The sequence below is a fragment of the Dicentrarchus labrax genome, unplaced genomic scaffold, assembly GCF_905237075.1.
Source record: "Dicentrarchus labrax unplaced genomic scaffold, dlabrax2021, whole genome shotgun sequence".
Classification (NCBI taxonomy): Eukaryota; Metazoa; Chordata; class Actinopteri; family Moronidae; genus Dicentrarchus; species Dicentrarchus labrax.
The window spans coordinates 12,695,149-12,721,986 of record NW_026136723.1 but is presented as its reverse complement, the minus strand read 5'-3'; the positions used below and the strand labels follow the sequence as shown (position 1 = coordinate 12,721,986).

Sequence of the window (26,838 nt, the reverse complement as noted above, 5' to 3'; positions counted from 1 at the left end):
CAGCCAACCAGTGATGACTTGAGCTGCAGAGTTTATCATCTGTCACTGTTTAAGGTCAGACACAGAATGAGATTCCAAAAAAACACACGAGACAAATACCAGCTGACAGGGTCACCCCTCAACAGCAGGCCAGCCCTGACATTTGTGTGTGTGTGTGTGTGTGTGTGTGTGTGTGTGAGAGTGACGGGAGATATTTCTTAACTCACTTGAACAGTCTGCTGCCATCTGCACTGTCCTCGTCTGCTGACCTTTGTGTTCTTTGTTTTCTCAGTTTGCAAAACTATGGGAGATCAAGAACACTTTTCGGAGCATCTCACTTTTTATTTGTCTTTTATGGGGGTAGGAAGTCATTTCTGCTGCCTCTGCAATAAGTGGGGGAATTTAATTGAAAACCAAACTGTGGTTGAAATTTAAACTCGGTGTCCTTCAGCCTCGGGGAGCCACTGCAGCTGTAAGACAAGCTATAATTCTGTATTTCATCACGTGCTGCAAATCAAGACGTCCTTTTATTGGAGCTGTTCTCTCATCTTCGATTTCTATTCCACTGCCACCTAATTGTCTTTTTTTTTTTTTTTTCTTACCCTCTTTCACCTTCCTTCCTCAGCCCTGCTCCAACTTTCTGGCCCCTTAGTCCAGCAGGACCATGATGCTCAGCAGCTCTGTGGAGGTGCCCAGCCCAGGCGGGATGAGTGGCCTTAGTGGGCTGAGCGCGGCGGCCCGGAATGTGGTGCGCTCCTCCAGCATCTCAGGGGCCATGTACAGCCTGGAGAAGAGTCCCGGCAGCGGGGGCGCAGACTCCACATCACTGGCTGGCAACAAGAAGCGGCGCTCCAGTCTGGGCGCCAAGATGGTGGCCATTGTGGGGCTGTCGCAGTGGAGCAAGAGCACACAGCAGCTCAACCAGCAAGGTCAGTTTATAGTTTGAAATGCTTCTGTTGGATGTAAACTCTTTAAATTGAACCCTGTTTTTGCCATATAAATCCCTTCCAGTTGCTTCTAAATTAGAAAAAAAACAAACAATTTCTTTCATCATATTTCTGCATCGTATCAGGTAGCTCTCACCAACGGAAATATTCAAAGTTAAGACCCCATGTTTTCCATCAAAGGGAAATACTCGATTTCTTGTCCATCACATCATACACATTAACCCAAAATTCAGCTAGACATATCTGGTACCTTTAGTTTTAAATGGGTTCCACTGCTAGTACAACACAGTAGTAAAATTAAATTTCTGTTTTTCCTCTACATAACCTCTAGCCCCCGTTTCTTTCATCAAATTCTCTGTATCACAAGATGTTTTTCTTGTGTGTCCTTTTTCCACCATTCACCCAATTTTAGGTAGGTCAGTGCGACTTCTGACTCCTTTTGTCCCCATCTACTTCCTTTCTTCCCTCCTTCTGATCTTTTAATTATCTGCTTCTAGTTTTCTTTGCCCTTGTCCTTTTCCTCTTCTCTTATCTGTTTATTCTTTCTATTCTATTCTATTATTAAAGTTTGGGGATATCAATCTTTGGTTTAAATTTTGGTTCAGATTTAAAGCTGCTGATCATAATCCTTTCCAAATGAAAATGGAATTTTTTAATAGAAAATACATTTAATCACCTTTTACCTTCCTGGCTTGGCTTTAACAATTCAAAATATCCCACATGCCTTTTTAAATGCTTTCCTGCTGCAGTTAAACAGTTAAACAGATGGTCTAACAGGACAGCGATTGTTTTAGAGTATGCACAATGACATTAACATAATCCACTCCAAAGGGTATTTGGTGGTGCACTGCTTCACTTATAATACCTTTTAATATCTTTTTCAACAAGCTCTCACTGGCTTTACCTTTTGTGGTATTATCATTGTAATGAGCCCTTTTTGAAAGCCTTCAACACTATTGTGAGCATCATTGTGTGTTGAACTCTGAAGTGGGTTTGCAGCAGTAGCAGCTAGTATGCATGGTGGCTGTATGGCAATGATAGCGGTGCTATGTTCTTATATGTGTCCTGTGGGGTATAATTACAGATATTGTGCAGCTACAACAAAAGCGTTTCTCATTTTGCGCCTTGGTGTTGAACACAAACGCACTCACTCCTGGTGGGAAACAGGAAAAACATGTCACATAACGAGGGTTGGTAAAGGCTGAGAGGCAGGTCCAAGAGGGGCCAGGGATGCAACTAATTTTAATGCAGTTAAATTCTTTCTTCATTCTTCTGTCTGTCGTTTGTCTCCCCACATCCTCTTAGTACACTCTGTCTCTTTCCAGTACATTGAACTGTAACCTTGTCAGAACAGTGTCTGCATGTGTCTTTGTGCTTGTCTGCTTGCTCTGTGGTTGTACTGTATGTACAAGGATTGTTGGTTGTCTAGCAGGAGTTTCTGTACCAATGTCAACAATATTCTTTTGTCATTTGCTAAGTTTGAACAATTTTAAACAAAAGTTCTAGCTTTTCAAATATGTCTTTTTTTTTCTTCTGTGACATTTAACTGAGCATCTTTTGGTTTCAGACTCTTGGTCAGACAAAACAAGACATTTGAGGTCACATTTGGCTCTGGGAACTTGTGCTGAGCATTTTTCATTATTTTCAGGTTTTTTTTCATAGTGAAAATAATTAACAATTTAACTGATTATGAAAATAACTCATTTCAGTTGTAGAGTCCAGGCAACATTATGCTATCGGACAAACAAACACACTTCCTCGAATGAAGACTGTATGAAGTAAATATAGCAAGACCAGCTGTCTCACTCTCAGCTGTGAATTGGTCACAAGTCAATGCTGAAAGATAAGCAAGAAGAAAGATAATATTTTGGAGGACAGTAGAGGAATGTAAATGAAAAAAATAAATCACGAAAAAAATAAAATAAATGTGTGTGTTTACTTCATACACGTTCTCATGCCATCTCTAACACTGTCACCGTACGACTAATGGACACTGAGCACACGCACACACACCTAAATCCTCTGTCATTATCTTGTATCATTACCTGTTTTTAGCACCCATCAGGTCGAGATGGCTGTTGCGCCACTCACACACACACACAGCTCGGCACACTCAAGCACAGACACTTGTCTGACGCAGGGAGAGCTGTCGATATTTTCACCACAGGGGCTTTCATGTCTCTGTGTTCATGGTGATGAGGAGAGAACAATGGAGGGGAAAGTGTGGATGAGGAGGCTAGGAGGGGCTGAGGATGTAGAGAAGAGGAAGGGGAGATGAGGGGTGTGTCTAAATTTAGATGTTCTCAGCTGCCAGAGGAACACATCGCGCCTGGAACAAAATCGCAGTATCATGCGCTGCTCCTTCCTCTTCCATCCATACCACATCTCTTCTCGTTATAGCCGTATCATCTTCAGCTCCTGCCCGGCAGATTTTCTCGCTGTGCTGGCCACGACAGGTTGTGAGATGTATTCCCAAAACATACCCCTTACTGCATGAGCTTGAGAATGAGGTATAACTTAACAGTTCTTGATACCTTTTTAGATGGATTGGGTATCAGCCAGATGTGAATGAATCCACAGCTATTGCTGTTACTCATTATGCCCTGGATGTCTTCACAAAAAAATTAATTTTCATATTAGGGCACTGGTAGATCGTTACTGCCAAACTGGAAGCTTCGCCAGTACCACATTTATTTGATAGTTAATTTTTTGCACTTTTTGTTGGAAATTGCATGGATGCAGTAATGTATGATTACTAGTGCTGTCAAACAAATAAAATATTTAATCGCGATTAATCGCATTAATGTCATAGTTAACTCGCAATTAATCGCACATTTTTATCTATTCTAAATGTCCCTTGATTTCTTTTTGTCCCATTGTTTTTTTTTTTTCTCATTTTAATGCGCTTATCAACATGGAAAAGTGGATCGGCTTGCTTTGCAAATGTTGTTTTTATTGAAAAATCATCCATTGTCGCCTGGCTTGGATGAGGGGGCGGAGAATTCGCATCAGCTGTGTGCTTGGCCATCAAGTGGTATTTCAGACTGGATGTGCTGCGATGATAGCTCAGTTCACAACGACAAAACACACAGATCGCTTTGGTCTTGTCAATGGAACCATTTGGCAACTTTTTAAAAGTAAACTTTCCATTCAGAATATTATTGGCATCCATTTCGGCATCTTGTGCTCGCCATCCACTCAAAACGTAACGTCTACTACTCTTAAAGTGTGTCCGGCGTGCCTGTTGTTTTGTTTCCGGTCTAGCTTGATCCAGTGTGGTGTTGTAGTTTTTCTAACGTTACTAGTTGTTGCAACAGCATGTGAAAAAAACTACAAAGTGTGCTAGGCCCAAAAGAACGTTAATCTTGCGATAAAAAAATGAACGCCGTTAAAATGGGTTTGCATTAACGCCGTTAATGACGCGTTTAACTGACAGCACTAATGATTACATATTCAACAAAGCTGGACAAACTTTAGCAGCTGGAATTCTTTAAAAAATCACTACGGAGGAGCTCTGTAGTGTTATTTTAGTGGGACAATATGTGTTATACAGATTGTAAATTTGGGTTTTATTTGTACTGAGGCAGATATCCAGAAAATGGTGCATCCATATTTGAAATAGTCTCAAGAAGTCTAAAAAAAACAAGGATTTTATGTATAAACTGAATCACAACCCAGGTATTTTACGTTAATCATTTTATATAAAATCCACCCAACAACAAGATTATGTCACTTTGCAAGGAACTTTGCTAGGTGGAGTCTGGAAACCTGCTCCTAGAGACAAACCAGGCTGTTTACTCAATGACCCAGTGAGGCCAAAATGGGCTAACCTAATCTGTTGTTTTCCTTACCTCATAATTCTAGAGGCTAGAGGCAAAAAAAATGGATGCATGTAATTAGATGGGTGAACCACACAGACAGACTGACAGAAGGTCACACAGACAGGTAACAGGCAAACATTCCCCCCTCGCTTGGTCAAGTTCGATTAGGGTCCTCTCTTTGCTTCTTCCTGGCGATCATTAACAGCCCTATCTGGTCAGCTGTCACTGCTCTATGTTCCGAGTGACACATGCATCGATTGGCTGATGGGGCGGGTCGGCCCAGGTGCCGGGCCCCCCTGCTTTGGTCAGTTGGTCACTTAATAGCCCATAAGCCACAGGTTGAACCGTTGCCCAGAGAAGAGGGAATGTGCAAGGGAAGTAATTTGGGGTTTGGAGGCTGAAATGGGGAAAAATAAATTGGATGCATTCTGCAAAACAAAAGACCAATTGATTAATTGATTGGTACCTGATGTTATTGAATAACTTGCTGTTGTATGTTGTGGTGGTTGCAAAGTGAACCTCAAGGGAAAAGGAAATCTATAAAATCCCTTATTCTGTTTTCCTAGTCATTATTATGTTTTGCACCATTTTTATGACTTCTTAGATCACATCACAAGGCATCTTCTACCTAGTGACCAAAAAGCTGTTTCTGTTGGTTATTTTTGTACTCTAAATAAGAAGATGTATAGTGGATGACTAAATAGGAATAGAGAAAGTGACTGAACACGGAGGTGGCTGATAGAGACACAAAGATGTGAAAAAGACAAAGTGAACGGCGACAGTGGGCGAATATGTCACTGTCTCACCATTAAAGCGCTATTACGAAGTAATGTGGTTATGGTGTTGTTATTGTGTCAGAGTTTCTGCAGGGTATGTTCTAGCCGTGCTCCATTCCGTGAATTGGATTCAGTCAATTTACAACTATCTGCTGAATCTGTCCCGGTAAGCTCTTATGCAAGCAAGAAAGTGTTTTTGTGTTTTTTTTCAAAACAACTTCATTTCCAAAAATCATTTCCAGACTGTACAAAAAGGTAAGTATTGTGTCTTCTGCAGAATAGAGGTGTTACACTACTTTAAAGCAAGAATTACTGTGTTCGATTTCAAAATTCATCCATTATCGCTCCACAGATATTAAAACCTTTCTCATCTGACGTTCTTTGTGGTTCTCTAAGCTTTCAGAAACTTTTGCTGGATTATTGTCCAATGATCTGGCCTTTTGCAGTAGTCATCATTAGAGTTGTACTGTAACAATACAGTCACAATATTAGTTATAAATATAGAAGGAAAACTAACTTAATCATCTTCTGAGCAAAAACTCCCATTGGCATACAGTAGCTCTCAAGGTCTTTTGGAAGATGCAGGCTTTTCCAATACAAGGTAACAGCACAAGGAAAATGAAAACAAACTATCACTGAACAAAGGTTTTGGTGCAGAGTGCAAAAAGAAAAGAGTAAATGTCCGCATTCATTGACACAGGATTCTGCATGTCAATGGGCCACAAATCCCTGCATAAATATCTGCACACACACACTCCTTTTAGAGGTCTAAAGTAGGACAAATATGTTTTTTTTTTTTTTTTTTGATTGCAACCTTGTCAACATTTTCAGACAGCAGCTGAGACCTCTGACAGTTCTTTGTGTTAATGGATGGCATTTAATTGTGCCCTGTGGTGTTTCCAAACAAAAATGTCTCACTTGTGGGAGCTCATCTGATTTATTTATAATTAACAAAGGATTTTGCATCTCAGTAGTTTACAGTATTATATTGTGCCTAGCAAGGATATGGACAAAGCCAGGCTACAATTGCCCAAGCAGTAACAGCCCATTTAACCTCTTTGGCTGTTATATTTGCTGTTGTGGCTGCATAAAAATGAGTAGTCCATAATTGCTAAAACAAATTAAGTCTGCATATCTCAAGGTTAACTTAACTCAAGGCTTCAAAACGGTACTCCACAAACCAGTGGGTGACGTCAGGGTAGGTTCACAGTTGGTCATTTACAACAGCATCACCCGAATGAGTCAATTAGCAGAGCGAGACAAAAACTGGCAACCTCTCACTGCAGATTCAGACAGAGCCAAAGTAATGCTATAGAGTGATTATCACTGCGGTTATGCTCTTTTATTATCAACAGGCCAGACTCTTACGATGGAGCATCATGGACATCAGTGTAATTTTTCGTATTGACAGTATGCCAGTACATGCCAGTGCATTACCTGTTACAGTAAGAATAGAACCAAACTAATTGGCTAAATGTTAACATTTTTCTAAAGAAATGTCAAAAATGTTATTTTCTACATTTTTTGTTTTACCTGCTGTACCGAACTGTCAACCCAAAACCACATCTCTAGTCCTGATTAATAACCTGCTAATGTGTCTCGGCACTGCCAAAGACAACTATGTGAATAAAGGTGACAAAGTTTGGTTGATCCCATGCAGCATCAAATGTAAGACAAACCTTATGAACATAGTGTAGAAGATAAGGTTATCCTTCATGTTGTATACAAAACTGGTACAGTTGTATAAGGTGTGCTTCCATATTTAGATCCTTATCTTTGATACTTCGTACACACATGGTGTGTTTTTCACTGTTTTTCTTGTGTAATATCTCTTCTTCATGTAATTCCATTCATAGCCCCAACTCCCACTGTGTCTTTGTCTCATTATTCTAGGTTTTGTAACAGGCGAGTGTTGGGGATGGCATTTTGGCTCTGCCTGTGTTCTATGTATTACCTGCTATTATTAGTATCAGTGAGCCACACACACACAGACACACACAAATGGTTTCCCAGGTTTAATGGGTGAGTCACTCCTCCGCTGAACACAGTCTTATCTCCTGAGCAGGTTTATCCATGACTGTGAAAACCGAGCCAGCAGAGCGGGTCCCTGTACACTGTCAGTCTGCGCTGGAGGGACGGGGCTCACAGAGAAACAAGCGCCACTGAGATGCAGTGCACCAGGAGAGTTAGATTAAAGGAAACCAGGCATGGATGTGTGTCTGTTTGTGTGTGTTTGTGGTGAGTGTCCCAGTGAAAAGCTTCAAGCCCCCCGTGTGTGTGTGTGTTTGGCTGGTGCACATTCACACTCAATCACCTCACTCTTTTCTGCTTCATTTAGCTCTATCAACCCACTCAACACCAATCCTCTTCTTTTCTCAACCTCACTTTTCAATTCTTTTAGATATTCTTTATTTAAATCTTTCTGTCTTCTGCGTGTTTATTTCTGAGCCGATGTAAGATACTGTTGGAAGTACAGCAGAGACACAGAAAAGAAACAGAGACGGAGAAGGGAAAAATGTCTGACACGGGAGGAGAATATGTGTTAGTTTGCTTTTTAAATTGATTCCAACTTTGTTCTGAGACCAAGCAAGACCAGCAGCAACAGACACATAATTGTGAGTTGGCTGACTGTAACTAGCTCCAAACTGGGAGTGAAGATATGTGAAGCTGATTTCACCATTGCCAGTAATGTTTTATTTGCCTGGCTATAAAAACTGCCTGATTTAGTGTCACAAACTACACTACTGGTCAATGAATTTAGTTTTGTTGATTTATAAAGCCAATGGCCAAATGAGCCAATACTAGAATTAAAACTTTAAGCTATGCAAACTTTGTTTATCTGTGTAGAGCAAATGTAAAGCTACAGGGCATTCACAAACAGATATTCCTCCCAAACAGCTTCTGAAATGTACTTTCAGCTTAGCCTAAATTGTAAAATGCGACTTTAGCTTTAGCTTTAGCATATTTACTGCCAGAGTGAAAGTCTATGGCATCTAAAAGTTACCTTTTGCTAACAGCTAATGTAGCCTGTGCTACACTTCATGATACATATACAGTTGCTAAGCTCACAAATGTCTGCTACTAGCCGGTTTCCTGCTTGTCTGGTTCATAATGTTTTGGGTACTTTCATAGTAAATTTTGATATATGAAAGTTGTTTTATTGTTAGCCACTGTTTTTACATGTAGATAAATGTATCAAAGATAATCTCTTACCAGCTAATGATTGTGATTGCTAACATTACTTAAGTTATCCATTCGCACTGCTCCCACGCCTTTAGATGAGTGCACGTTATTTAGTGTATATTTTAGCAAAGACAACTTTAACTGGCATGGTGTGGTGTGTAAAACCTTTCTGTCTTTAGCTAACTTTATTATTGCCTACAGTTCCGGTTATTACTGATTATCAAAAAGCATTGCTGATAACTCTGACAGGACAGTGTTTAGCTAAAGCTCTGCTTTGATCAGTTAGCCTGAACTACAGTGTACATAAAAAAAAGTCTTTGTAGTTTCCTAAATACACCCCCACACTGAGACAGCTCTGCCGGACGGACTGATGTGATGCAGATGGAAGATAGCTATGGATAACATTTTCTAGGAGTCTTTGTTTCTATTCCAAAATGAATAAAGAGTGCTGATGTAACAGTTGTAGACAATATTAGTAACTAAAACACTATTATCTAAACAGAATGTAGATGCAGTATCTGAAAGTATCCTTCCCCTATAATTGTCAGCTTTCTTTCAGTTCCAGCTTCTATTTCCCTCATTACATTATTAAAGATGTGTATCATGTTTTGGAATAGTTAAGCACATGATAGAGATCAGGGATGTTTAGGCAAGACCGAGAGATCGAACAAAAACACAGCAAAAGGCTACAGACTTGTATGTCAACTGGTTAAAAACAGTTAGCCTCTACATGCCTTATTGACTGTGTTACAGTGGACCAGAAAAAAAACCTGGCATTTTAGTACTCAGGGTGTTTTCAGGGTGACTCACTCGTGCCCTACTTCTAGCTCTGTTTCTGAGTCACAGCTAAGAAACACACTTTAGGAATTTTGGCAGACATTTTGGAAAGCTTACAGTGATCAGATCCTTCGAGGGAAAATTCAAGAGAATTTTTTTGCATATCAAGACATCTCAGAAAAGACTTGTGAACAAAAGGAGCAACAGTAGATAAAAAGCTCTGAATTGTTAGAATAGTAACATTGGAAGTTGTTAAATCTCTGCAGCATCCGAGCCGAGGTAACACTTGAACTGCCCTTTCATAATAACAGCTATTTCACAGGATGACTACACATGATATCTATTCATATTCTCTATGACTAATAGAAAAATCCTCCTTGTGTGTTTTGAGCTGCTATTTCAGGTAAGACTGCTGCTCTGTTGTCTCCCTCACCCAACCTTCTGCTCCGCCACCTCCTTTTTCTTTTGAAGCGTATTGAGCCACTGGCTCTCCTGACACACACAAACTGAAACCTTACTCATGTCTCTAAAAGCTTTCTCTTCCCCACTGGTGCTTTTAGAGGCTACCAAACACCAGCTAAGCTGACCGGCAATCACTTTCTCTCCCCTTTCTGTCTCTCATCTCTCCACTTGCCATACTCCCTCGTTACCCTCTTTGTGTTTCCTCCAGCTCACTGACATCTTAATTTTCCTCCGTTATCTCTCGTCCCTTCATCTCCATCTTTTTCGCTCTCACTTTCACTCAGGACGTCTATCATGTTTTCTCAATCTCGCACTGACTCCTCCATGCTCCATGCTCTATTCTTAGCCAGACAGATTGGTGAACCATTCAACTGCAAATCTGTCTGTCTTTGTACCTGTATACCTGCTAGTGTGTGTGTGTGTGTGTGTGTGTGTGTGTGTGTGTGTGGGGATAGGATCTGCATGTAAAACACTGCCTCTCAACCAAATGTGAACAACGCTCAGTTGTAAGGCACTGCACCTGCAATGTGATGCAACCTTTATATTTAAAGGAAAAAATTAACATTTTGGAAAATACGCTCATTTGCTTTCTTGCTGAGAGTTACAGGAGAGGATTGATACCAACCTAATTTCTGTGTGAAGCTGCTGCCAGAAGCAGTTAGCTTAGCTTTGCCAGTTGGATGACATCACAAAGTAGCGTGGGATCAAGGGAGTTGTTGTCTTCATTGTTAAACACCATTGCTGATGGAACTTTATCTGATGTAACTCAGGCAAATTGCCAGGCAACCAGCGAAGTTAAAGTCACACTAAAATTTAAGATGGTGAAATTTTGTAGCAAAACAACTTATTTCAAAGGAATGGCCATGAACTCGTGTCCTATTCTGGTCCTGTTAGCTCATATGTCTATGAGCTGACTCTGCCTGGACTGGGAGCCCGGAGCTCCGGGGGAGTGTTGGTGTTTACACTACTAGCACAGGAGCTTTGGACTGCTGGGAGAAGGAGGTTTTCAGGACTAGGGTGGGAGGGACCCAGATGGGAATGCTGGCGGGAGTGGTGCCAGAATGACCTGGTGTAACAGAACCGGGCTCAGCAGCCAAACTCAGAGAATTTATTTAGACTAAATCAGAGTTGCCGATTGTTGGAACAGCAGAGAGATAAACCAAAGTGTACAGTTGTATTTTTCTTTTTAATGGGAAAACGGGGGTAAGAAAGTGGTATTATGAGACATGATGGGCCAAAGCTAGCTTGTTAGCATGCTAACTTAAGTAGATATCTTTGCAACACAATACATAGACTGCTTTGACACAAAAATTCTTTCATATTGCACTTTTGATATTATATTATTATATATTTGATATTACACTCCATTCAAAGCCTGTGTTCTGTTGATGAAAATCATTGAATTGCTATTTCTTATTGTATGTATCATACATCATGTCAGAGTTTTCACACAGCTGCCAGCTGAGGTATAATTTCTCATATTTGTTGGGGGCTTTTAGTTGATCTGGTGAACTGCACTAATAGAATAAGGGCTCTCAGGTTTAGCAACCCGGGTCGAAAATGAGCAAAAGGCACTTAATGGCACACAAGCAAGGTTTTAACAGGCAGTAAAGTGTCACAGAGTTCAGAAGTGTGTGAGGTGAGTCACTCTGTTGTGTGTGTGTGTGTGGGAATGTCTGTGTGTAAAAGACCTATAATCATGGTGTCATTACCACTCCTCTTATTCCACATAAAGTGCTATAAACACACATAATGTACACAAGCCTGCTGTCGTCTGCCATACAGTGCTGTGAAAGAAAAGGTGGACTGGAGAGCAGCTTCTGGTGCATAGGAGCAACACATGCTTATGTTTGATTTCTGAATCCGTGTCATGGCACAGGAAGGCTGCTGCTGTACTGCAAGAAACATCGTCGAAGAGATTTAGTTTTAGTTTTGAGACTTAAAGTGTTATTTTTCTCTTAAATCAGAGAGCACAAAGCCGCCAAGATGGTGAGATCATTTCCCTTCTCATTGTCAGGCGATTTGTTTGGGGACTGTTCTTGACCTCAGTGTAATTTTCCTCACACAAAGTGGAATTGGCTTCATTATTCTGCTTCAATCGAAGATACTGACACTGTTACCTGGAAAAACAGATAATTTAGATCCTCCACTGACAGAATTTGGTAGAACTGGCAGACAAGACTACACGACAAGGCAGTTTATTATTTTGCAGTCAACCAGATGTTATTCTGTTTTCTCTCTGTCTTGTCCCAGGTAGTTGGAAAATGATGTTTAGTGGTTAACATTCAATGGAAGATTGTGTGAAATATCAACATTTTTTAGTTTCTAGCCATCTGTTTTTTTTCACCTGCTTCATCCCTCTAAATTGTTCGGCCATCTTGCGTCATTGACCCATCAGCTGCAGAGTTAAGTAATCAAGAGGAAATTACATCTGAATTAGATTACTCCTTTCCTCATTGTAATTAATTGTCATTAGACAAGAGGCCGTGTGGCATATTAACTCACTGACAGACATCCTGCCATACATGAAGGTTTTTGATTTGAAGAAATCATTTCCTTTGCAACATGGTGCTGAGAAAGACTAATCGTCTCACATTGTCCACTCCCTGGCTTATGTCCCTGCCTGAGCTGTTAATGTGGCACACACACACACACACACAAAGACACAAAGACAACACAGGAGATTAGTTTTGTTTAGCTCCCATGCATTATCATTAAAGACAGAGTAACACTTACCATACTAGGCTACACTTAACTCTCTGCCACATTTATTTGTTTTTGCACGCTCTGTTAGAGTTAAATTACTGTCTTAGAAAAGTGGACTGGCTGGCAATGTCTCATAAATGTTTGAATTATAGAGAAAAAGTTTTCAGAAGAACACAAACACACTCACAAAGGAGCCGGGAAAAGAAAACACAGGTACAATTTGCACCAAACATAAAGGCAACCAGAAAAAGACACACAGATTCACAAGTCATGGTCATTAACCTAGCTACCTAAAGTGCAAAGAGGTTTTATGCTATTCCCTAAGCTGTCTGCATTAGTATTATAAGTGATGCCCCCTTAGAGTGTTGATGTGCCCTAAAAGGAATCGTTTGATGTTTTGGGAAATGCGTTTATTCACTTAGATGAGAGTGATACCACTCCCATACCCGTACATGCTAATTACTGGGCTTTAGAGGTGCTGGTAGTTGGAATTCATTACCTTTGGACAGAGCCGGGCTAGCTGTTTCCTCTTGTTTCCAGTCTTTATGCAAAGCCAGTATTTCTCAAATGGTATCATGTACCCCTAGGGGTAATTTGGAGTACTGCAAGAGGTACATGAGATTTTTTTTTAAATGTTAATTTAAAGTCTAATGAAAAAATTGTAAAAGAGATCCCAAGTAAAGCACAAACTGTGCTGTGTTGTACCACTTTATACAGGATTTTTTTCATCTGCCAAAAATGTTTTGCGCTGGTCAAAAATATGTTGAAGGAGGTACCTTATTAAAAAAAAAAAAAGTTTGAGAACCCCTGTGCTAAGCTATGCTAACTGCCTGCTGTCTCCAGCTACACATACAGGTATGACAATGATATCAATCCTCTCATCTAAGTCTCAGCACAAAACATCGCACATCCTGGAGGAAGCCCCGCCCGCATTAAACCAGTGAGAAGAGCACAGAAAAAAACAGGAATGTGTTACCTAAAATAACCAAAACAGTTTTAACTTGTGGAAAGTGCGTTAGGATGGATCCCATTATCCGTACTGCATTAACATAGTATGGGTAATCCTCAGGCTGTTGAAGTGCCCTTGAGCAAAACAACTATAAGTCAGCTGATTCTTTACACTAATGTATTCACAGGGTTATACCAGGGATATCCTAGAGGGTAAAACCATGAAACTACATCTACATAAGTTTTTAATTTGCAGAATAGAGTTTAGTGACATTTATAGGCCGTTCTGATATGTTGTTTGAAATTTCTAAAAAGTATATGTGTTTTTAAGTGAAATGAAACTGATAATCATAGTTTAGTATCTATATTTATACTATATAGGATAAAGCTAGATCCTAAAATATGATGTGTGTCTGTGTGTGTGCGTAACCACTGAATCACTGGCTATGTAACTGTATGATACATAAATATGACTCTGAATCACAGAATTGTATATATAATCTCTTGTCTTACTTAAGGTTTGACCTCAAACCTCCCTTTCGTCCAAATTTAGCAGGGGCCTGGTGGTAAAGATACCACAACAGATCTTTCATCTCCAACACTCATGCTTGGTTACTGTTGCTATGCATGGTGGATCGTTGCCGTCACCGGTGCATCCAATAGGCATGTCGGCGCAGCCAGGGAGTCTAAAAACAGCATTCTATATTACAGCATATAATGAGAGAGGCTTCATCAGTGCTCTCTCCAAATGTCAGAGCAGCTTTAATGATCTACTGAGCACACACGCGCGCACACACACACACACACACACACACACACACACAGAAGCCATCTATCATGTGTGAGTGTGCATGCAGTCACAGTGTGTGGCTCTTTTCAGCATTGTTGGCATTTTCAGTAATCCCACCTTTCTTTATTTCCCTCTCTGCTATTAGTTCTCTCCACTGAAGCTATTCATTCTTTCCATCCCCACCACTTCTGTCTTTTTTTTCCTCCATCCTAATCTTCATCTCTATGACTTGATCTTGCCATATCATGATTATCAGAAGTAGCTTTGACCAATACCTGTTGTTTTCATACACATATTGTTAAGTTTTGAGTGTGTGTGTGTGTGTGTGTGTGTGTGTGTGTGTGTGTGTAAACAGCCTTGTAGCACACAAAGACCAAGAAACCCTCTGCTCTAGCATGGTAAAGCACAACAGCTTATGTAATGTTGTTATTTTAGTTGCTCAAACAGCATATATGTCAGACTACCTCTAATTACTTCCTCCAGGATGTGTGTGTATTTGATGTTAACACTGTATAACAAAGTTAGTTCAGCAGAGGGAGAGGAAAAAATATGCTAAATAATTTAGATGGGATGGAACCGAGAATAGAGATAAGAGTTGTGAGATAAAGATGGACAGAGGCCAAAAGAACTAGGGAACTACTAGAAAAGGAAAAATGAAAGTGAGAGTGATTTGGAGAAGTACATAAAGCAAATAAAATAAAGGAGTGTATGTATAGGAAAGGGGGGGGGGGGCAACCAGCAAGCAAACAAAGAGCTGGAGATAAAGAGCAGTAATAAAAAGAAAGTACAGTGTTGGGGAGATGAGATTTGAAGATGGAGAGAGAGGAGAAGAAGTGGCGGCTGATTAAGGCGTGAGCCTCATGGAGGGGACAATACGAGCAAAGAAAGACACACACAGAGAGGGGAAAGGCTTATGAGCGAACACGCCGGCCGGAGCTCTTGGTGCAATGCAGACGGCATTGCCATGGAAACGAATGGAGGGAAAGCGCAGACGAGGAGGAGGGGATTAAATAGGAAGGAAGAGATCACTGCTTCGCACCATGGGGGGATGGTGGTGGTGGGGGGGCTGTTTTGATGAGAGGGGAGGGGCCGGCTGACAAATGAGTAACAAGTGTGGATACGAAGTTAAATGAATAGCTACTGGATAGTTCAAAGTTGGGTTTATACAGTAGTGGAGATGTCCCACTTGTGTGTACTGTATGAACTCACTCACATTTTGACAGATTCCCCGTCATCATTGACTGTCATGATACATGAGTCACTTGTGACCTAATTATGTTTAAATAACAGTTTTCAAACGCTATATTCATGACCAGCAGTCAGCAAGTAACACCACCCGTCTGCTTCAATTACGAGCAAGACAGACTTTGGGTTACTGTTGCAGGGATGGTGTTGGTCCTCCCTCTCAGCTAAGTGCAGTGAATTTCATTGAAATGTTGCTTCAATAGAATTATTTTTTTTTTTTTTAAAGTAATGGGAGACGAGCCTGTCGCCATGGCGCCAGTTGTCTCAGGTGGCATTGTCTGCGTCCAGATCTGAGGGCGGGGGTTGTCATGGCAGCAGGAGTACATGGCGTTTGTCTGGGTGTGATGCTGCAAACACACATACACTCTCTCTCTCACTCTCTCACACACACACACACACACGCACACTCAGAAATATTCTTGACTGCATGATTATAAATAGAAGGCAGCACCCCTCTCCCCATCTCTAACACCCGTGGGACCCCATCCTTCTCATCTTCCTCTTCACCCATTTTCTCTCTGCACTTACTTCTACTTGTGCTCTCTTCTGTTTCATCCCTCGTTCTAAGCCCCCCCATCTCTCGTTAAATGTCCTCTTTTCAGCCCCCCAAAGTCTCATCAGGTGGCTTTGTTTGCTATCTGTTTATCTCCATAGCGATGGTGATGATGCAAGGTATCTGTGGTTGTCATGGCAATGAGATGGGGACAGTGAGGGTGCTTAATGAGCTTGGAGTTGCTCGGGCTAATGAAGTGGGACGGCTGTACCTGGGTGTGCGCTTAACTGGCAGCAATGAGCAACCGCTTGTTAAAAGTCTTCTTTGGTGACTTCACTGCACCATTCAACTATCTGGGCTCCTATAGAGAGGAGATGTACGAGTTTCTACAGCAACTGCAGTCGTAATGAGCTGCACGGAGGCCGTGCTAAAACAAGAAGCTAATCAGGTCGTTCCTCTTGTTGTTGCTTTGTGATTTACCTCCAAATGAACTATTTTAAGGGGAGAACGTAAATGCGTCTATAAAAGGTTTAAGACGTTTTCAGGAATTTAAATCCCTGCCAGCCTAGAAAGCCCCTGTCTAAGGGAAGTCCCAGCAATTAGACTTTGTAGAGGCCTTTTATAAAGCAAGCTCTGCCGACACGACTCACAGCAGCTTCCTCATCCTCATGTCTGACTAACTGTCACCCTCACCCCTCACGTGCAGACGCTGTGTGCGTGAGTGTAAATGTTGCACTCAGGTGTGAACACTAGTGCCGTCAAGTGTCAGCATGACGTTTATCTGTGAATGCATGCACATGTCTTTATAGATCATTGTGTTAAATAGCTTTGGGAATTTATATATTGCTTTATTGTTTACAGTCATGGACCTTCCTTGCTTTGTCTGACCAGAAGTGCAAGATATTCAGTTTAATATCATATATGACAAAGAAAAGCAGCAAATCCTCACATTTGAAAAAACTGATTATTATTTTCTGTATAAATGTGTCAGTGTGTGTGTTTGTGTGTGTGTGTGTCTGTCTGTGTAAAAATGCCCTGATGTGCATTGGTGAGATGTTAGCCTGCATTGCTTCTTTGGACCCTGACAACTCTGGGTAATGTTGCGAGAAGGATAGAGAGACAAAGATAGGAGTGACAGAAGAGATGATGGGACGGGTTATCTGCTAAAACTGCGTGAGTGCACAACCTCACATGTCATAGCCTGAATTGCTTCCACTGCGCCCTACTACTTTGAACTCAGCATGTCAAGATACAGTGTGTCATTACAGGGGATGATGCCCTGAAAGCTTCTTCCGGGGTTAGCAGCTCTTCAGCTCGCTTAACGTTCTCCTAGCATCAGCAGAGCTGTAAAGCCTAAATACCTTTCACTCTTCTCCCCCTTCCTCCCTCCCTAGCTCAGCCTCCCTGACTTTCTTTGTACTCCGCCACTCACAACATTCCTCAAGCTGACAATTTGTGTGTGTTTCTACCTCGCAAGCCAGGGCTCAGGAGTCCCCCTAAAAGCTTACTGCCCCCCTCTCACAGCAGCCACTGTAAAATGTGTGTTAAAATGGGCCGTAGTAATATCTGCGAACTGGAGAGATTTTCCAATAGTGTGGGGACGTCCCAGTGGAAATTAGGTGAGATTGCCTTCTCGCCTGAGTGAACTTGCTTCAAAATAAATAGTGGAGAGATGGGTGCTCTCAAGGCCAGCCTGAATTCATCCTTATTTCTATTGAGGAGCTTTAAAAAAACAAACAGTGAGGATATTTTTTGTGCAGCCCCTCTCACATGAAAAAGATCGACAGAAACATCCATCCTCTGTTTCAGATGTTTTTTTTTTTATAACATTGGAAGTAAGCAAACTTCTCTTGAAGGAAGGAAACATTTACTTTTAATTCAACATCTGCAGAGCAAGATATGTAGGGGTTCAGAACTTTTCGTAACACTGGTTTGCACCCAAGCATACAGGCTTATCGTGCAGGTGTTGGTGCTGTGTAATACCTGACTTCCTTATCAGACAGCTCTACAACTTCCTCTGATTATGATGCTTAGTGGATTATCCTGCTTAATTGAGGCCACGTAAAGCAGGAGCTCTGTGACCTCTGTTTTCCAGAAGGCGGAACCAAGAAGCTTCGCAGCACCATCCGACGGAGCACGGAGACCGGCATCGCCGTGGAGATGAGGAACCGAGTGACACGGCAGGGCAGCAAGGACTCAACTGACGGCAGCACCAACTCTAACAGCTCTGATGGAACGTGAGTATCCAGCCTGCAGTTCCTCCATCCACCCATCCATATACGGGATCCATCCATCATTATTCTCTTTCCTGTCTCGCAGGTTTGTCTTCCCTACCACACGCCTGGGGCCTGAGAGCCAGTTCAGTGACTTTCTGGATGGACTAGGCCCTGCTCAGATTGTAGGCCGGCAAACACTAGCTACACCCCCCATGGGTAAGCCAAGGAATGAACTCTAACTACACCATCTTTTTCCTGTTCAGCTCCTGTCCAGTATTGTTTGATTCATTCTCAGATTTCATGAGATTCTTTGAGCTCATGTGAGGTCGGTTAAACAACGACAAAGCAACATACCACATATAAGTAGCAATGAGACAATCATAGGTCATTAAAAGTGTAATAAATACACTAAATATTGTTGCACTGTAGGATGACAGAGAATGAGATTAAACAATCTACACAGCCATATGCCAACGTACAAACTGTCAAATGCACAGCTGCTTCTAAAAATACTGCACAGTACTAGTGTATTCACTCAGCACGCATGAAGTTATTCTTGCATGAGGTATAAATCTTTCATGCAAAGGTCATTGCTTGTGAAAAACAACAGAACAGAGCACTGTACTCCACCTTACCTGGTTAAGAAGACTCACAGCTCTGTGTCGCCCTCTGCAGTTAGATATCAGTCACTGCAACCCCAGTGAACCATAAGCATTGGTTTAGCAAGCGCCACAGGATTTTAGGTTTTTGGGTCTGATTATGTAGGATTCTATTGGATCGCTAGAGATGGTGTGTTTTCTTTCCCTCTACAGGGGATGTCCATGTAGGCATGGTTGACAGAGGAGGGCAGCTGGAGGTGGAGGTCAATCAGGCCAGAGGGTTGACCCCCAAACCGGGCTCCAAGAGCATACCAGGTACTCTGAACTGACTTCACCCACTGTTAAAAGTCTGTTGACTTAGCTCCTTAGCTCCCATGTAGGAGTTTCACTGAGTTGTTGCTTTGTCTGCAGCAACCTACGTGAAGGTGTACGTGCTGGAGAATGGTGTGTGCTTGGCCAAGAAGAAAACCAAAGTAGTGAAGAAGAATCTGGACCCCACCTACCAGCAGGCTCTGTTGTTTGATGAGAGTCCTCAGGGTAAAGTGTTACAGGTATGTGATTTATTTTCCTCTTTATAATTTTCTTTTTGCTACTGATCACACCAGTACACAAGCTTAGCAATAATAAATGTCCACCCTAAAATATGTTTTCTCATTTGTCAAAAGATCTTCCAGCGCCTCTGAGAGAATTTAATATCCTGTCGAAAAAAACTGACATGCTTGAAGGATTGTAGTGTAATTACATTTTCTTTCAGAGTTACGTACCCAGTTTTTCCTTGTTTCAAGACAAACAATACTGCATAGGAAGCAAGTGGAACCATGTAACCCAACTGGCAGAATAATTTTTTTCATCAGTGAATTTGTATATTTCTGCCTAAAAAGAGTAGGTAGAGTTTAGGTTTTAAATGAATCTTATGACTATTTTTTATTATTATTTTAATGGATAACAGTTTATATTTTCCCTTGAGAACAAGGTGCATTCAGCAAAAACATTTTGATACTTTACAGGAAGAGAAATAAGCTGAGGTTTGATGTTAAAATCCCTGGAAATGAGTACAGTAACTTATATTACTACTTACCCTCTGTAACATTAAAGATTTGTGACTAAATAAGCAACAATCAAAACTAAAAAATATTTTCAGGTTCTTATAAGATCGTGTCACTAAAAAACACTGTGTTGTTGTGGTGTGTTTGCATTTGATTGACAAATGTTACTAACTTCTGATTGGTGCACAGTATGTGACATCACCTTTTTTTCGAAACAAGCCCACCCACTTCAAACATGTGAGAAGAACACAGAAACAATAAGAAATCTGTGTTCATGTACAAGCTCATTACTCATGAAGTTTACAGGGCCTCTAAAATATGTGAAAATGTATATTGTCATATGGTCTATTTGGTATATGCCCATATTTGTGTCTCATCTCTCCTCTAGGTAATAGTGTGGGGAGATTATGGGCGTATGGACCACAAGTGCTTCATGGGAATGGCCCAGATCCTTTTGGAGGACTTGGACCTGTCTGCCACGGTCAGCGGCTGGTACAAGCTGTTCCCTACCTCCTCTCTGGCAGATCCCAGCATTGGACCCCTCACCAGACGCCTCTCCCAGTCCTCCCTGGAGAGCGCTACCAGCCCCTCGTGCACCTAGACACCCAGTAGACACCCACAGGCACTGGCACAGGCAGAGTCATGCAGACATGGACACACGTACTGTATATACACAACGACTGTATTTGAAGAAGACAGGTAGACATACACACACACATATACAGTATACCCATGTGCATCTGTGCAGGAAGACACATTTTACATACAGATCTCATCCACATGAATACACACAGTGACATGCTGCCATATCTGATACTGCACATTACCCATGACGTCCATATTCTCACCCAAGGATCAGTGTTTTTTAGTTGAAAAAGAAAAAAAAAAACATTTAGTAAATCCAACTTGAAGTACACATAATTTACCAGAACATGTAGCATTTTTCACCCTCCCATTTCAACGTCTCCTACCATGACACAATGACCCACCGGGTGCCATATTCTGCATTCCAAGGTACCAGATTTCCATGCACAACTCATCCCAAGGCCATCCCGATGCCAGTTTCTAAACTCTCTATGCCAAACTAAGAAAAAAACACTTTATTTTTTAAAACCAAAGCAATTGTTATTGTTGTTATTATTACTATAAGTAGTAGGTGAACTAGTATACAATATAAAGTATGGATATGTAGCAGAGTCAATGACTTAGATGTAATGCAAAAAAAGAAGATACATTCTACACACACGAGCAGAGAACAGTTAGGCCAAACACATAAACGTACCTGGGCAACAGGCTTGGATATTCACATAATGGCTATTATGTGAGGTAGCAACACTGCTATTCTATAATTTTCCCAGGGCAGAGTTTATATATAGATATACATATATATATATAAATAGATAGTTAAATACTTATTTGTGTTTATGTATGTATCGGCTGCATTCTGCATGTTTGCTTGCAACCCTTGTAGAGAAATTTTAAAGTGCTTAAATCTTTTTATTTAGCTTGAACAATGTAATGGGAGTAAAGATGCCGCTTTATTTTGCAGTCCGTCCTAAGAAAAGAGCACTGCACTGAGTTAGGGAGAAAGATTGGGGTGACGGGGGAGAGGGCTATCATCGCCATCTGCAGAAGAAGAGAGCAAATTAGTCAGCCAGCTACTCATTCTACTCATTCGTTGATGACCACATTTCTGATCCTGCCTTCGTCTTAGAGCATAAAAAGGACTGTTGTACCGCACAGGGCACTCAGCACAAAAGGCGTTCTGGGAAATGTGTCCCGCTTCTTGTCTGGGGTTCTTGTGCTTCTCATTTAGGGGGCGCCACAGTCTCACACTCTCTCCGTATATACCAGCACCTAGACTTGTTTGAACTTACTGTTGATTTTTTTACCCCGTCCCCCCGCCCCCCGTTGCGATGTCATCTTTTTTTACACTCTTCCTAATTGACGTAGGAGGAGGGAGGAAGAAGTCTCTCTCTCTCCGCATCTGGTCAGATCAGAGTCAGACACGCAAACACAGGCAAACATGCGCACAGCTGGTACCAACTACAACCTTTAACCGTACTACTTTCTCTTTGGTCACTCCTTTCCGTCACACCGACTGTAACTTGTTGTAAATGTGTAAACTTGTATTTCAATCCAGACAAGTTTTTTTTTTTGGGATATCTGACTATTTATGCCAGTATTACTTTGCTAGCAGGGTGATTGTTAACCTGCCGTGTACGGTAGTTTTACTTGTTTCAGGTGCAATATGTCACTCTTCATATTTCCTGTCAGGCAGTGTGTTTGTGTTGAAGATGGCACTTTACTGTAAAATATGTATTATGTTTGATTTACAAATGTGCAGTGGTTGACCACCTGTTTTATTTATTTAAATTTTATTTGGTCACACTGCAATCTTTTAATTGAATGCCAGCATGAAAATGTAACTTGAGTCTATTTTGAATTTGAGTGTGAAGGCCCACTAAGACAGCTGAAACAGGTCAGTTCTCCCGCTGATTTTAAACTTAAATCACATTTAGATCTTAAAAAAAACGTATGTCTTTTGGCCTTTTTCTTGCATTTGAAAACAAGGTGAGACTGACCTCTCGGCTGTTCAAGTAAAATGTGCAATGATTGAGATTTCATTGACGGCAGAGGAGCAGCAGGACAAACTGAGCTACTGGTGTTTACTGTTTTCTTTAAGATGATATTATCATCTTTCTCTTCAGTGGCTTTTGAATTAGTCTGTCTTGAGACCATCACCAAACCATGTTTATGGATAAAGACAGTAGTGTTTCAGTAGTATTAGGAGACATGACAGTCTCAATCTATAGGCTGTTAAAAGCTTTTGTTTGTTTACGAGCTCACATCTGGTTTTATCACCACCATATGTCCTGTCGTCTGTTAAGGACCGTGTAGCTCAATCTTCTCGTCATATTTCTACAAAAAGGGAAACTCCGAGTCATTTTCTCTTCTCGGCATCTCAGACCAACAGAATTCATATTTTAACTCTCTCTCAACTTTGGATAAAGGGATCTCTGGCATTCTTGAATTTCTTTGGGAGGATGGCGATGGTCATTTTTGACCCTCCTATCATGTATACAGGCCTTTTTAGAAGAACCATCGAGGTCTGGGTTCCAATTTCTTTGTACGTTTTGGAGCTATTCCTTGCTGGGTCTGTATCTGTAATGGTCATGTATATTAAGTAATTTTATGTACCTTATTAATTTGTATCTATCTATTTTTGTGGACAGCTGGCATGATGTAAAAATAAGGACTTATACTCTTGGTATTTGCACACATTCTCTTCAGTGCGCGCCTTTTGTGAAGACAAAAAAAGCTTGGTTGACGAGAAAGAAAATAAATGAAAAAAAAATAATAGAAATAAATCCTAAAGAAATCCGTAGACTTGTATAACATCCCTGCTGAATGTTTAGTCCTTGGTAAACTCTTTAAAAAATACTGTTAATATTTTTCCATGTGATTTCCAATATTTTGGAGCTCATGAGACTGTATATGTCCCTTTGCTGTATATTAAGTAGCCCTGAACATTAACAGTTCTAATCATTGGAAGTAGAGGAAAAGAGAATGCAAAGAGATGTATAATTACACGATAAGAGGGGTTTTTATTGAGAGCTGAAAGCATTTGCCAAATTTTGATTCCTGCAACCAAAAGGAAAGCTGCAATTTTGCCTTTCTTCAAAGTGTAGTAAGGGTGTATGTCTTTCAATGAGGTGCATTTATTGTACTGCGTGATGCATAATAATGAGTGGGAGGGCAGCAAGATATGAGTGAGTGAGAGATTTCAATGTGCAGATATTTATAAAAACACTCGTTGTGGACCACAGTGAAGAGAATTTAAGGATCAGGGTTTTCAGATATGAACATTAACACCTCCCATTGTGGCATTTAACCATAGATTAGAAAGAATTTACTGTAGTATCACATGATTATCATAGCATTGTCTCATGGTCAATTTAATTATTTTGACACGGACTCTCCTGTTTTTAAGTGAGTTGAAAAGGGGTTCTTATAGAGAGGTTGAAGCCTCACAAGCAGCAGGGAAGAGTCACAGCAGGTCGTCTGAGAGTCTTTGTGGTTTTGTGAACCTGAGTAGACTTGTAAATGTGAAGGTAGATGCATGCAAGCAGGTGAGCAAAATTGTTGGATTTATCAAAGTGTCGATTACAGACGCTTATCAGCAGTTTATGGGTAACAGCACGGAGCATGTAGAGCTTGGTAAACAATGTTTCAGATAGGTGAAGATAGTATTAGCTTGAGCTAGACCGTATCTCAACATGGCTCAGCTGAGGTTTGAATGTAAAGGCTGTGGATGCGTGGAATGTAAACCCATATGCTTGCTTGCTTCCATGTTAAGATCCTCGTTGAGCATTCTCCAACCCAATTTTATTGCGTGCAAAACTTTTATAATGTATCTTCAATCAACCTGAATCGTCTCTCGAGTGCTATGTTGAAAATGTATTTTATTTTTGTAAGGAGAGAGGTATTATTCTGAGAAGGAGGAGAGGGAGTCAGAGAAGCGGCGTGGGTAAAACCTGCCTTTAGATTTTTTGCGAAAATGAGGGCTTGTTCGGTTTACAATGGCCTTATTTTGTGTAGGAGACATTGCTTCACTATTGTAGCACACAACTGAAAGTTTTGACAAATGTATTTTGCTTGAAATATTGTACTGAAGTTATATATGTGTATATGTATAGTTTTATGAATGTATTTCTTAATCCTTACACCAGAACTGAGTGTAATTTTTTTGTCATCTTGTTTGCTATACCGTCTCTTTGAAGACTTTCCAGGGACCTTGCCTGCATTGGTTCAGGTATCCCCTACTTTTACTGTACTGTATACTATATGTCTTATTCTTTGTGTGTTAAAAGAACAGCTCTGTGGTTGAAACAAGCATGAACTCTGTCGGGCGAAATGCATTTTTATTTATTTAGATCGCCACGATGGGTGTCCAACAGAAAAGATTGCTATTCCCCCCACTTGCACCGAGTAACTTATCGATTTACCTTTTCAAACTGATGGAATTGTTATGATTATGATGTACTTTGAACTCTGAAATGTTTGCAGCATGGTTACTCTGATGATTTTCTTGTATTTAATCTTTATGATGGTATGATTATGATGATAATAATTATGATAATAACAAATGATGAGTAAGTCAATTTAATCCAGTACACTATCAAAGGGAATTTATTGAGATGCAAACAAATTGTCAAAAATGCTGTATCTTAAAGTAGCATGGACTTAGCCTTCCATTTTCTGAAATACTTCTTCTGGCAATAACCATTGGCTGTAGCCTCTACTGTTGCTGGAGCCTTCACTCCTGGCCTCGGCCTCTTTCACACTCATTGTTGGGCCGTGCCAACCTCATGCTCAATCTTTATCAGCTCACTGTAATGACAAATAAGGTAATAGTCGAATCACATTTTCCAAACACTAGAAGCAATTTAGACTCAACACAGCATGCAATGCATTGTGAATACCTGCTATTTTATGATAGCCCACCACGAGCAACAAATTTTGATCTCTTGAGTTTTTCTTCTACTTTCATTTTCTAATGAAGCATGCATTCCATATGTCTGTTTGCCAATGTAGCAGCTGTCAACGAGAACAGAACAGACATTATTTCTGAGCTGATGGGCAAATTGGAGTTTTGCTGCTGAATATGCCAGTTTGTCTTCATTTGCGTCTATAAATGTAATCACAGCACAAGTTTCCTGAGTAGCCATTTTGTCCTTTTAGCTGTCTGTCAGACTATATTAAGGCCACTGTAGCTCCCCTCCCCACTGTCAAGACAACCTTCATTTTATCAAGCCCAGCAAAGCACAAACCTCTCGAATACACCCTGAACTAACGGCTGAATGTGCAACCTCAAAATAAAGTAAATCTTAGGAAGGTTTTGATTATATGTAATGGACCACAATGACATTCCTTAGCACATATAATAGATTGACGTCTTGGAATCAAATGTAAAGCTGGATGGGAGCATTAAAACATTCAGCCAAATGAATCTGGATTGCTGGTGTTGGTAGATGAGCGGTTGTCTTTTCTTAACCGGCCTTAACCTTTTCACAAAGGAGTGTTCACAGAGTACGTTTTTAAGGGCAAAACATAACAGACTGATGTAAGGATGCAGTTTATGGCAAAGAAGAAAAAGGGAGCTGTAATTTTATACCTGTGCTTTGTAAATGTTTTCTATGTGCAGTATTTGATAATGTAAAACTGGTATTTTTGTGGTTTGTACGCTGCAGAATTGATTACTTAAGGTGCACGTAGTTTTGTAAGAAAATAGAACCAAACTGAGGAAAAAAAGAACAATTTCGGATTCAGAAGCCTGTATTTGCATGCCCTTTGACATCTGGACGCAAAGTCAATAAAGTTTATTTGAATCACAAACTTTTGTCATGTGTGTATTTTAACCTTTTCAGTTCCTTCATTAATTTAGAGTCGCATTTGTAGCCACCTGATAAAGTTCAAAATTCACTCTCTTTTAGCTCGGATTGTCTTCACCAACTCCTGAGGAAGAACGTTTGCTCCTGTATTCACCAGCAATTTGCTAACTCTGCCTGTCTGCTGTTTGATGCTGGGCAGGTAGCGTACAGCTGCCCTGCTGTGGCCAGAACTGATGTTTTGAGAGCCATGAGAGTGAACCAAAGCAGTATATCTGTGGGCCGTAAAACCACCACAGTAAACAATGTGCTGAAAGTTGCTAATAAGGTCTGTAGAGCTGAGATGAACTGCAGAGTCGGGTTATGATCTATTGATATTATGAAGAATGTGAATAGTCACAATCAAGATTACTGATGGATACAGAGTTTTTGGTGTAACTGACTAAATGTGGGTTTAC

The 26,838-nt window shown here is 40.7% G+C and overlaps 1 protein-coding gene across 1 annotated transcript in view; it reads left to right on the top strand.

The window, feature by feature from the left end:
- rims3 (regulating synaptic membrane exocytosis 3) overlaps window positions 1-26,387 on the top strand; it is a 37,267-nt gene extending 10,880 nt beyond the window's left edge. Inside the window, exons 2-7 of the mRNA XM_051390110.1 lie at window positions 605-908; window positions 18,223-18,364; window positions 18,447-18,559; window positions 19,156-19,257; window positions 19,354-19,493; window positions 20,377-26,387. Of these exons, the coding sequence (XP_051246070.1) occupies window positions 644-908; window positions 18,223-18,364; window positions 18,447-18,559; window positions 19,156-19,257; window positions 19,354-19,493; window positions 20,377-20,589 (975 nt within the window). The 5' untranslated portion in view covers window positions 605-643 and the 3' untranslated portion in view covers window positions 20,590-26,387. The remainder of the gene's footprint in view (window positions 1-604; window positions 909-18,222; window positions 18,365-18,446; window positions 18,560-19,155; window positions 19,258-19,353; window positions 19,494-20,376) is intronic.
- The last annotated feature ends 451 nt before the right edge of the window (window positions 26,388-26,838 follow it).